The sequence below is a fragment of the Curcuma longa genome, chromosome 11 (genome assembly GCF_044706935.1).
Source record: "Curcuma longa cultivar G26 ecotype Majalengka, Jawa Barat chromosome 11, ITB_CL_G26_1.1, whole genome shotgun sequence".
Lineage (NCBI taxonomy): Eukaryota > Viridiplantae > Streptophyta > Magnoliopsida > Zingiberales > Zingiberaceae > Curcuma > Curcuma longa.
Genome location: NC_133871.1, coordinates 22407094 through 22420402, shown reverse-complemented (window position 1 = coordinate 22420402; position 13309 = coordinate 22407094). Strand labels below are relative to the sequence as shown.

Sequence of the window (13309 nt, the reverse complement as noted above, 5' to 3'; positions counted from 1 at the left end):
AAGATTGTTTGAAGATAACTAAAAAATGCCATTAAGAATTTTTTTAATTAAAATTTTTTAATAATTATATATTTCTATTAAATTTTAATTTCCTATTAAAATTAAAATTGAACTGAATTAATAAGTTTTTTAAAAAATAATTTATGTTTATGTGGTAAGAAACACACAAACAAATAAACTCTTATTTTAGTGCTTTAAATAGGATTGGGTTTATTTCCACTCAACATTTATCTCTCGATACAAGTAATGAAAATAAGATGAAGTACGTATCAGTCTTCTTCCTTCTGCACACCCAGCTAGCTCAGGCCTTAATCCCCACTCTCGAGCATTTGATGGAGCCCCTATCGATGTCGATCTCGATCAAATTGTCCTCTTCATTGATTTCCAATAAGAGCTCGGTGAGTTCATGCTGCCTCACTGAATCCTGCAGAGGATTTGGCAGTGCGACAAAGTGGCCGTCGGGGAGCGAGATCTCGATGAGATTTTCGTCGTCGGATATCGAGTGGCAAGCGTCTTCAGGCAAAGCACTAATTGGGCTTAGATTTTCTTCTTCATCTAAGCCAGTTAGTTATCTCACACTCCGATCCTTGAGATTCCAGCCATGCAACTTCTGAGCCAGCGGCTGCCTCTAGCTCAGTGGTCGCCTTCTCGTCTGCAAGACTTCGTGATGCTCTCTCAGCTTTGCCAATCCGTCTGATAACGAGGACAGCAGAAGGGGAAAGCACGAGCAGAAACAAAGTAAGAAACGTCGAAATCAAATGATCACTGCAGCAGCCCCAGAAGATGAGGAGTAGACAGAGTGCAACAGCCACCCTAGTGTTACTGGAAGAGCAAAGAATTGCCATTTGATAAAGAAATGGTTCTGACATGAGAAGTGTCCCAATTAGATCCAAGAAAACAAGAGTAACAGAAGAACTCACAAACGTTGAATTCAGAAAAGAGTAGTGGAGCATGAATAAGGGAGATCTGATAAGTAGAAAACTCGTAGTACAACTTGTTTTTAAAAGTTAAATGTAGGGAAAGTGTAGCTTTTCTCCCTACTACTGAGGCTTTTACCACACTTCACTCTTCCCAGAGGCCTTTAAGGAATAGATTACTGTCTCCAACATCTGACCCTTCAGTGCAGGCATCACTCCGTAGTGTGGTCCGTCCTGTGATTCTCTTGGGAGAGGCAAGCGTTTTGGTTTTGAGCTCCGGTGGCATGGAAACGGGAGCAGCCATGTGCAGGAGCTCCAGTCTTCCACATGGCACTCTACTCAGTGAATCCAAGGGAAAGTCATGCACAAAGGCGAAAGCTTATTAACTATTCTTTCAAAGCTTTTGCAATTCCAAGGCGAATAAAGTAATCAGCTCAGAGTAAAACATGACTATATGTGTACTTGGTGATATGAACGTATTTGCCATCTAGCACTGACCTTGCCGTCTCTGCAAGACTGCAACTGCAATGGGGCCTTCACCACCACTGAACCGAAGAAATATGAAATGGAAACAAGTAGGAGATATGAGTGCCGTAAAAGGGTGAGGCAGTGGAAGGAGTAGGTGACACCAATGTGGCAGGGATCTTCCGAGCTATCATTAGTTGTCCGGATTCAAGGACCTTGTCTCCTGGTAATGATGAGCTCAGATGTGGATTCAACGCCATGGCAAATGAGTCGTTGGTCTCAGGAATGGAGGACTCCCTTTCTGGTTTCTTCATCATTTGTGCATGCTTGCGTATGATTCCTCATTCATGGTGCTTAGTCCACGCCACCCACCAGCCCGACTGGGGGCTTGAAAGATTTCCATTGAGCTTTCGAAATCAGAAAAAACAAAAACAAACAAACAATGAATTTTTTTTCGCTCTTTTTCTTCATAATTTTGATTTGATTTTAACTCACTCATCGATAAGTTAAGCAACTGAAAGATAATTAACGTGCAGTGTTATCCAATTTGATAAAAAAAAAAACTGTAATGATTCAGACACCTGTCGGCCAGTTTGAAGGATGTACCATATAAAGCAGAGTCACATGAACCCTAAAAAGGCATTGTACCCTTCCATGGGTTAAATTAATCAGCTTGGAGCTTCAACCATGCCTTTCATTTTAATTGTTCTTGGGAAACCACTGCATGGAAAGGATAAACTGGTGTTTTATAATTACATATGTGAATATGTTACATGTGGAGCTTAATTCAAGTGAAAGGTAGGGATTGGAGAAGGGGCTAATTGTTGGAGAATGTTGTGTATACTTGGGTAATGAGCTTGTTGGACTCTTTGTGTGCCCTAAAAAAGTTGTGTATGTTCTCAAGAAGTCTTAACAGTTAATTTATTGATGACTTTGATTACCTTTTGATTTAGTTCAAATAGTAGCCTTTCATGCATACAGAGGGGCCAAAGGACTAAATTAATGGAATGCGTAGAATATAGAGGAGCAGCAATATTCAGTTGATAAGTGAAAACTATAAAACAGTTTGCTGTCAATTTTGTTTTGATATGTGAAAATGTTGTTAAAAAAATATTTTAATACTTTGGCATCATTTTCTAGTTTCTTAGTTTCAATAAGGCTTAAACAGTATGACAGTCTAAGAAGAAATTTCTTTAGTTTCAAGCAAAAGCGCCAAGTTGAACTGGAGCTTCTTTCTCATACAGATCTTAAAGATCTTGCTCTGTTAGCGGATACCATCGGGAATTAAGAAGCAATGTAAATTTACTTTTGCTCTGAAGAATTCAGGAAGCAAAATGAAACAAACTGTTCACACATTCCTTCTGCCAACCTTCTCTATGCTGCCATGGCTTCCGGCTTGCTGCTTTGTGCTTCGCTTTGGATGTCCAACGAACTTAATGCATCTATATTCACATCTCTGTTTTTCTCCAGGGATACGAGAGAATTACCAGCTTCTAATCGAACAGCTTCGCTCTTCAAGTTGGGAACTTCCCCCTCCAGGCTCAGTATCTTTGTTGTGTTTATTTGTTCATGAACAACAGTTGTTTGATATTGTGAAATTGTGACATTATTTGGATCCACCTTCACTGTCAGGTTAGCAGGAGATTCAGCCGGCTCTACAGATACTGTAGTGGAGTTCTGAAAATATATCTTATGATTCAAAGTTACCGGCAAATCATCTGCAGCTGTTTGGTTGTTCATGGTGCTTGAAACTCGTATACGAGGCTGTTGTCCCTCATTTTTCGATTCAACTGTCGTCTCATTTTGCGACGAGATGTTGTGTAACATTGGAGCTCCAACTGTCTTTGCGACCGCATGATTTTGCAGAATGGAAATTCCTTGGTGAACAATGCTTGAATTGTTTCCTCCTGCATTTTCGTCAAGGTTCTTCCAAATTGCTTCATTTTCAGACTCTGTTTCTGGTTCATTCGATTGGGTCGCATGAGCTACAGCACTGGATGCATCGTCGGCCTTAAAACTCCTCTCTCGTGCAGCCTGAGATGCTTCTTCATTCTCTCCCCCTTTATGAGTCGCTTCATCATGATCATGTTCGTCAAGCTCTTCATGCCCAGCTTCTTCTTCTTCTTCTTCTTCCCCGGCTTCTCCAGTAGATTCTTCACCTTCATCCTCAACTTCTTTAATCTCCTCTTCATCACCACTCTGAATCTCCCTAATTGCCTCAACCTTACTCATCTGAGAGAGATCCTTCTTGCTAAATTTCTCGACATCGCTCCCCTCTTCAAATATTTTCTTCTTGCCATGAGAGTGAGTCATCTGATAGATCAGCCAAATGCAGATGGCAATCACCAGGCAGACTTGAAGAGCATTCTTCATCTTCAGACCCCCTTTTCCTCTCTGGTTCCTATAGGACACCTGCCTCAACATGCTGTTTCTCTCTCAATAAGATCTCTTGACTTTCAAATGCCTATCCAAAAGCACAAAAAAGAACAATCCTCTCAAGATTTCAGTAACTGAGCCCAAGTTTTCTTAAACCAGATGAATCCAAGTTTTTTGCAGTACAATATCACCTACATCAAAGCATAAAATCCCTCTCAAGATGGCATTTGATAGCTAACAATCACCTCTAGGATCTATAAAAGCAAAAGAGATTTCACCCAAACAAAATCACTAAGTTGATTTCTACACAATGCACGTATAAGTTCAAATCAGCTTAGTAGCTTGCAAAGTCCAAAGCCGAACCACAGCACAACGAGAGGCAAGACATACCTCAAGAATGGGGTGACTCTCAGGCTTCCTAATTCTTCTGTTTGATGCTGCTGCTGCTGCTGTAGCAGAGGGAAGACAGAGATGGGGAAAGGGAGCACTGTGATGAGTGTTTGCTTCAGCCAATGGCAAACACATCAAGTGAACATTGATTGGCATCCACCATGTCTTCAAGTGGGGATTAGTTTAATCCAAACTGGAGCATCCATTGCAAACTTGCTGTGTTCAACACTGAAATGAAATTAAAAAAAAAAAAAAACTCTTACTTGTCTCCAACTAATAAAGAATTATAGCCTATACACAGATCTCTACTTTCTCTTATCCATTCCAGTTTCTTTTCTTTTCTTTTCTGTAGACCCACTTCTGTGCAACTGCAGAGATCCATCATCCAATTAATTTTCTTTTGAACTTGTTTCTCTTCCGAATGCTCAATTCATGTGTCAGATTCCACAAAGAGATGACAGCTTGAACACACTTAAAAAGTGAATTGAAAGCTCTTTCTAATGAAGATTCAACTTACAAGCGAATTCTTAGGGGAGTGAGGCTTGAGGTTTTTGTTTTTTGTTTTTTGTTTCTGGATTCACTCAATTGATTTTAAAAGTATTTTTTTTTTCTCTAATTTATCTGAATATAATTTATACATATTTAAAAATTAATATTTAAAATTTAAAATTGGATTCTTTCTTGATTTTAGTACCAAATAATTATAGTTATTTTGTAGATATTCAATTATTTAAAATAGCTTGTTCGTACCAATTTTAGTGACAGATGACTGCCAGCTTGACTAACTTGAGCCGAACCAGACACCAAGCGGTTCGGCTAAACCGACCGCAGATAAAGTCCACAAAGCGAAAGGCCAGCCAGCCTGAGCCAGCAGTGCTACTGCTACTCCACATAAATACCCACACCAGCCACAGTCGGAACCCTAGCTGTGGCCATGGAGAAGGAACTGGTCGGCAGGTTGGAGGCCGCAGTCGCGCGCCTCGAGGCCCTTGCGGTGGCTGGATCTCGCGTCGCGCCGCTGGGCGTCGTCGCCGAAGAGCCCGATGCCGTGGATCCGGCAATCGCTGCATTCGACGAGCTGGTCCAGAACTCCCTCGGACGGCTTTCAGCCGCGGCCGATAAGATCGGGGGCAAGGCTCAGGAGACCACCAAGATCCTGGCGGAGGCCTTCTCTGTGCTCAAGGAGCTCCTCGTCAAGGCCAAGCAGTGCCAGGTCGGTCTCGGCTGATCTTATCGTTTCTTCCTCTACTTTCCCTTTTTCTGCCTAATTGCGTATTGCTTTGCTGGCGCTTTGGGTCCATCGGCATTTTTGCAATGGTCTTGAAGTGATGATATTTTAAATCTGATTTGTTCGTTCAACTTGCTGGAACTTTTGAAGAGGGCGATTAAATTACTTCTGAAGTTTATAAGTATTTGCATCAGTGCTTTACTATGCTAGTGTCAACCTTCTCACATGATTGTCGTGCAGTTGGCTGTCATCAAGACCTATTTTTACCATTTGGCATTTGATGTCTGAAAACATTGATGACTTCCAACAATCACTGCTGATTGTGAAGTTGTATGTTTGTACTTTCCAGTCGGATTTTGCATTTCATCTTCTTGTTGTTGCATTTGGCTGATTCAGTGAATTAGTTTCATTCTTGAATACTTATGGAATGCCCTACTGCTTCCCTTGAGGCATTAAAAGTGATCCCACTTCTCTTTCCAGAAACCTGATCTGGCTGGTTTACAAGAGTTCTTGAAGCCACTCAATGAAGTGATCCTTAAAGCCAGCGCCTTGGCAGAAGGAAAACGGACTGAGTTTTTCAACCATTTGAAAGCCTCTGCAGATAGTCTTACAGCGTTGGCTTGGGTAGCTTACTTGGGAAAAGATTTAGGTATGTTTATTTTTTACTTGTATTAGCTAGTCATCCTTTATTATTGTAGCCAAATTGGAGTTTTATTAGTCATTCTGATGAAGTTGTTCTCATTACTGTTATATGTTGCATCTTCAAGGCATGAGTATGCCAACTTCTCATGTGGAAGAAAGTTGGCAGATGGCTGAATTCTATAACAATAAGGTATGCAGTTTAATTTTACCTTATTTGTCAAATAATTTGGGTGTGTGACATATTTTACAATTTTATTTTATTTTCTTCTTTAAATGTACTTGTCATATATATATATATATATATATATATATATATATATATATAGTTATTATACTCATTTGCAAATGCATGGAAATTCATAGCCCATTATTGTATAAAAGTAAAAGTGAAATTCAAAAAAAAAAAAAGAGTTTGCTTCCTCCCACACAAAGGATATCCCACAAGCCAGGGCTGAGTAAAGAATAAAAGAAAAGTATTCTATATCGTGTATTTTGTGCAAACGACTCAATGAAGGAAAGTTTTAGTTTAACTTTTTAAGAATTACACTCTCAGAAGGATGCCAAATTTAGCTATTGCTTGATTTCCAGATCTTTAGACACGATTTCAGTCTTCAAATGCAGCTACTACATGTTTTTGGTTCTGATATATAAGACAGTCCAAATAATTTCAAAGTAGTCAATTTTACTGGCAGAAGAATCAGTTTATGCCTTCAGCTCCACATTTTCACTGCAGTTCTATTTCCATCCCTGAAACTATTCCAAGAAGACAGATACATTGCTGCAGAAATAGATGGTACTCCATTTCAGAACATAGCCAGGCTTCAGTAGCAAAGTCTGGACTTTCCAACTACTCAACATTTACTCTTCAATTTGCAGATGATAAAAAAAGAATCCTGAACATTCTAGCTATTCTTCCTGTTTCTTAACTATGATTAGTAGATATATTGTTTCATAACCAGCCAATGAAGTTACATAGCTTCAGCTGTTCAGCAATATGAACATTGGTTCCAGCATTTCTTTGACAATGTTTACATCACAAATAACATAGGTGAGATAATTGGCTCATTGACTTGTCAGGCCCAACCATTGACCCAAAATATTTAAGACCTCATCTAGTCACAGCTTATAAACCCTCTTTATTAGTTCACACTCATCATATGAGATTAATCACAATCTCCACATAAAACTTAACATTTCCATTGAAGCCCAACATCCAACTTATACTTCAGCATTTTGCCTAAGCGGTTGCATCTTGAGACCAAATGACAGCTCCACCATTACATAGGCAATGTTTACCAACGCCTTACCATGTCAAGTATTTGGTTGCTAATTTTTATGGCCTACATAGATGAGGGAATTGACTCATTAACTTATTTGGCCAATCAACATTCCAAAATGCTAAAGCTCATGAAAATAGTGATTGCCCCATCTAAGCTTATATGCTTGTTTTATTAGCCACAATTTCCTATGTAGGATTAAATTAGGGTGTCATAACTCTTCCTACTCTATCCATCTTAATATCAGCCAAATTGCTATTAGATAACACCCATTCTCTCTTCTTTTCTTTTTAAAAAATTCTTTGAGTTTTTATCTTTCCTGGGATGGTATATAGTGGTAGTGAAGAATAACTTTTGTGCAGAGGCTTGTTTCTAAGCTACTGATTTACCCAATTGTGTCACATTTCTCTACCATCAAAAGAATAACCACATCCTGGGTATATGCTATCAATGAATTCATTCTCCTCAGCCTTGTTAATTCCTTATTTGTTCAATCAATCTGATGTAGGTTATATTCTAGAGAGCATTAAACCTTGGAATTCTCTCCTTGAATCAACCTATACTAACAAATGGGTTGAGACAAGCCATGTTAATGACAACCATTTGGGATCGGCTGTATGTATCTTATTCCTATATTGAACTCTATGCAAAGATTATATCATTATTGCAATTCAAACCGTCTAACATTCTATGGTCCAACTTTATCCCTCACACCTTTCAACCAATAATTTGCTGCAACAAACTTTTGCATGAATTGAACATTTCTGTTAGCATTTTCCCCCCACTGTTGTCATTTTGCCAATTAAATTTCTAAAGTATCACAGAGTTGCTCTATGGTCTGATGTTTGCTTCATCATTTACACTACCTTGCAAAAGTGCAAGATAACTTACATCTTTCGAATTCAGATTCTTGTGGAATACAGGAATAGAGATGCAAACCATGTAGAATGGGCAAAAGCTTTGAAGGAGTTGTATATACCTGGATTACGGGATTATGTAAAGGGATTTTATCCCCTAGGTATTGTTTGGGGCTCTTCTGGTGCTGCAGTTCTTTCTACATCAGCAACCACTCCTGTGGCAAAAGGCCCTCCAGCAAGGGGCCCTCCTGCCCCTCCACCTCCTCCTTCAACACCGCTTTTTACCTCTGAAGCTGCAACATCACAATCAAAGGAGGGGATGTCTGCTGTCTTCCAAGAGATCAGCTCTGGCAAATCTGTAACTTCAGGCATGCATAACATGCTAAACAAGAGATGATCGAGCTTTTGTGCAATCTTTTTTTTCTTCCAAGTAAAATTAATTGATACAAGTTTTTATCTGAAAGGTCTGAGGAAAGTCACTGATGATTTGAAGACCAAAAATCGAGCAGATAGAACTGGTGTCGTTGCTGCTACTGAAAAAGGTTCTCGTGCTAGTTCCTTCTCCTTCCGCAAAGAAGGGCCTCCAAAACTTGAGCTTCAAATGGGTCGCAAGTGAGAGATGCTTTTCTATCTTTCATTGCCCGTTAAAAGAAGTCTATTAATTGTAGTGTTCTTACAACTTCTCTTAACAGGATAGTCTTGCAGTTGTATATATTTTCTCCCTCGAGTTTAATCTGTTATTTTCTGTTATCTTTAGGTGGGTTGTTGAGAATCAGATTGGAAAAAAGAACCTGGTTATTGATGACTGTGATTCCAGGCAAACTGTATACATTTATGGGTGCAGAGATTCAGTTTTACAAATTAAAGGTAGTTCTGATCAAATATTAGGTTTCTTGTGAAAAGCCATTTGCCATTTTAACTCACCGTTCTAAAAAAAAATGATAAATCTATGTGATTTTTGTGTCATATAGGAAAAGTGAACAACATTACAATTGATAAATGCACCAAGATGGGTACTGTATTCATGGTCAGTGTGTGAATTTGTATACTAATTACCTGTGTATGTGGCTTATCATGCATATCTTCATGGACTAACCATTTCTCTGGTTGTGTTATTAGGATGTTGTGGCTGCTTGTGAAATTGTGAATTGCAATGGTGTTGAAGTGCAATGCCAGGTACTGACCATATCTAGTGGCTTATAGAGCTCAGACATTTGTTTAGAAAGGTGCCTAGTTTTCATATTCTGCTTTACTTACATGGGCATCTGGAATTTAATTCTGGACTTGTTTCCCTTTGTGCTCTTTATGCTTGCTCATGCTTTTGAGAAAAATGTTCATTAACTTCTAATTCTCTTTCGCCTGTAAGAGATCTTTAGATTGAGATTTGCAGAATTTTTCTGCCTTGTTTCTTCATTGAAAATAAACCACTGTGCCTCCATACTTGTTCTGAGTCATACAAACAATTGGATACACATGCATTTGTCTATTACCCTCTTATTGGAAACACCCCATTTCATCGATTATTACTTGTAATTGAGCTGCAAAACCTGCCCTTTTTCTGAAGCATAGTAACTACCTAATCACATTGATTGGAAAGTAGGTCTAAAGAAATGCTATTTTCTTCTAGCTGCAGCATTTTTGGGCTGAGAAATGATATTGAGGCTGGGTCTATCTACCTCAAAGATTTCAATTCCCCTCCAAGCAATAAACAATCAAACTAATTTTCACAGCATTGCTTAAGTCTTGGGATAACTAACTTCCACTATAAGCATCTCCCTTAACTAATAAAAATGTCAAATTGATTAATTGTCACAGTTATTTATACATGAAACCATCAGCATTGGCTTTCAGAGATACCCTTGTTGATAAAAGCAGATTTATGGAAGAGATCCTATATATATTTGGTTTCTTTTCCCAAATAGATTTGTTTCAAAGAAATAGAAATGATGTATTGCATTTATAATGCCACCAGAGTTCAAAGATTTGTCTTTTCTGTTATTTCAAATATTTTTCACGTCATGTAGGGTTCAGCACCAACAATATCAATTGACAATACATCAGGATGCCAATTGTACCTGAGCAAACATTCATTGGGGGCTTCAATAACCACTGCCAAATCAAGTGAAATTAATGTACTTGTTCCAAATGCTGGTCCTGACAGCGACTGGGTAAGACACCTCCAGTGCCTTGCACTTTTCCTCAAATTTTGATTAAACAATTGCTTGACCTTATACATGCATGATGACGACTTTTCCTTTACGTGCTTGAAATTTAGGACCTAACATGGCTAATTTGATATTCTTGTCATACGGAGTTCAGTTGACTTTTTATGGGATAAACCAGATTTCACCTCTTAGTTTCTTTATAATGCTATCAGGTATGAAGGTATTAAGAAATCTATATGGCTAATGCTTATTGACAACTTTGCTAAAACTCAACATGATCAAGTGAAATATAACGAATGGACTATGGAGCGTGGACTTTATCACCTTGCCTACTTGCATCTAGCTCAGGGGCGTGTCTACTGTAGGGAAAGGAGCCCAAATACAGGAAAAGAAGAGGAAAGCAGCAAGATTCACTTGCCTGTAGGGAAAGGAAGCAATTTGAAATTCTTTTCATCACTTTTGGAAACACTTGGGAGGAGAGAGAAGTGAGGAGAGAAATCATGAAAAGTGGAAGGCACTTCTAACCTCTGCATTACCTCCTGTCCTCCTGTTGATTGTTCTTGTTGGCATGCTCAATGCAGTGCAATCAGCAAGTGCAAACCAGCTCTGCACACTACCACTGGCATTGTTGCCAGCCAGCATTTCAGTGGTACTAGACAATTTTATCATCCACACTCTCTCCTTTATCTTCTGTTGGTTGTCATTGCTGGCTTGCTCTTTGCAACACGAGCAATTAGTGTAGACCGATTGCATGCAGTTGTCAGCACCACAGACACTGACTTGCTCCTCACCATGGGCTGAAAAGGAGAAGAGGAGAGAGGTGGTGAGGCAAATGGGTCATTTGGTATGAATGGAACGTACCCTTTTTCTCAATTTTCTTCTTCCTTTTGGCTAGAATGATCTGGGAAGAAAATGAGTTTTTCTTCTCTTTCTATTTTTCTTCCCTGTGTATATGCCCTAAATTTCCCCTATTTTTTTCCCGTTTAAAATCTTCCACAGCTAACATACCCAAATCAATAAAATCCTTCCTAGCTTTGAAAATGTGGTTGGCTTCATCAAAATTGAGTGGATAAATGCAAAACATTCTTGCATTTCTATGTCAGGAAGCTGAAACTTCTGCAGCCTAATGGACCACTTAGCAGTCTATCCAACTTAGGATATCCTTGAAGCAAACTGAATCCAATTTGATTGCTTTTATCTGAAGCACAGCTGGCAAATACCAATTCAAACACTCAAGATTTGCAATTTTCGTAGTTTACTATGGTGAACGTTCTACAAGTAGCAGCATATCTCAGCGGATTGTAATTGAAATATTTTTCTAGCTTGCATGCTTGTTCTAATTTGGCATTAACATGAAATTGAGAAGATTTTCTGTTGATAAAATTTTTAACAAGAACAAATTTAATGTACATAAACAATGCCAACGTCAACCTTTTGTCAACCTGCCTTAAGTAATCATGTAAAAGGTTACCCACCATGAATTTTGATCATGAGGAGTCCAATGTATTCCTTATTATTGTTGTAGGCGGAACATGCTTTACCGCAGCAGTTTGCCCACAGTTTCAAGAGCGGCCAGTTTGTGACAACGCCAGTATCACACTCAGGCGGCTAGGCAAGCTCACTATGTTTCCCAACATATATATATAGCTCTGTGTGATGCTTATAGATATGCGGAAAATGTTGCAATTGTTCTCTTTGTAAGATGTGTAATTTAGGTTCTATTAAAAACCGTATGATTCTGGTCATCTTGGTTCATTTGCTTCTGTTGAGTTGCAGACATTTAGCCATTCAGGCATCATCTCTGTGTTGAAGGCGTGTTGGTATTGATATTCAATTTCTCACTTAAATTTGGAAGTGTGAGATGTTAATTTCGTTACATGTAACAGTAGATAAGTATATAAGGTGAGATATACTTTGTATTGCGGTCTCATTCTAAGCCTTGTGAGATTTATAACCGTGTGTTTTTGGCTGTGGTTTGCGATGATAGTTTAATTTGCTGCTGCTGGAAAGATTAGTGAAGTATATTATCTTGATTTACTGAAACCAGTCTTTTGTTTTTTCCATTCATTATGACATTTCTTGGTCATTGGCTATTAAATTACTACCCTAAATTAAGGCATATAATTAACGATTAATAGCTGCACCTTCAACAAATACTGGTAGTAAATTCCTAGAAAAATTGTTTTTCAAATCAAATAAGGAGTCGACACGTGTTAGTTACAACGAGGACAACGAACCTTAATAGGCCTTGTATAATACCTTTCCAGACATTATTATCCACTTAGGTGTCGTGACCTCATGCACATATTGTTTATGCATACGAACCTAATTACGACATCCGTCATTGTCTTACTGTTCAAGTCACAAACTAATTAATCATTAAGTGGAGTGAGTATATATAATTAATGTATTAAATTAAATGCATGAGTTTAGTGTCTTGTTCTTGTATGCTAATGTATTGGTTCTCAGCAAAGCTTTTTGATGGCCGCCCAACCAATGACATCTTGGAAGACTTGAATCATTCTCCTAAAAGTATAAATTTAATATTGCAAGTGAGTCTTGAAAATTAATTATTAATATTATAGAATATAGAAGACTAACTAAAGATGATAAGCTCATGTCGTCATAGTTGGTAAATCTAGCTATGTGCCCTAATATGACCTTATCTTCAATCTCATTAATTAGTATTGATTGAATTTGAATGTCTCATAATCCATTTAATTATAAAATGTTAATTCAAAGAGTTAAAGTATTTGGTGAATGTACCTCTTCTTTAATCATCATCATTTGATTATTATTATTATTATTATTATTTTAAAAAAGTTGTCAAATCTATCATCTCTTTGTCTTCTTATCTCTAGACCAAACAAAATCAATGATGGCAATTAGATTTAGATTGAGGAGAATAGTTCTTTGGATGCATGTAAGATTGCATTCAAGTCTATATATAAGATTCACTGGCCACCTTGTGTCTAAAGTACTTGAAGATCCT

General features: G+C 38.2%; 2 protein-coding genes and 1 pseudogene across 2 annotated transcripts; 1 reads left to right on the top strand and 2 right to left on the bottom strand.

Annotated features, from left to right (window-relative positions):
- Positions 1 to 301: 301 nt before the first annotated feature.
- Positions 302 to 869, bottom strand: LOC141837811 (uncharacterized; annotated as a pseudogene).
- Positions 870 to 2735: 1866 nt separating this feature from the next.
- LOC141837662 (uncharacterized) lies at positions 2736 to 3928 on the bottom strand. The gene has a single exon (XM_074725030.1). It carries the CDS (start codon positions 3804 to 3806, stop codon positions 2757 to 2759), a length of 1050 nt encoding a protein of 349 aa, XP_074581131.1. The 5' UTR covers positions 3807 to 3928; the 3' UTR covers positions 2736 to 2756.
- A 1103-nt stretch (positions 3929 to 5031) lies between these two features.
- On the top strand, positions 5032 to 12274 carry LOC141840665 (cyclase-associated protein 1-like). Its single transcript, XM_074728716.1, has 10 exons — positions 5032 to 5361; positions 5857 to 6025; positions 6144 to 6208; positions 8202 to 8520; positions 8617 to 8764; positions 8910 to 9019; positions 9124 to 9179; positions 9272 to 9328; positions 10177 to 10320; positions 11843 to 12274. Exons 1-10 carry the CDS (start codon positions 5083 to 5085, stop codon positions 11927 to 11929), a joined length of 1434 nt encoding a protein of 477 aa, XP_074584817.1. The 5' UTR covers positions 5032 to 5082; the 3' UTR covers positions 11930 to 12274.
- The last annotated feature ends 1035 nt before the right edge of the window (positions 12275 to 13309 follow it).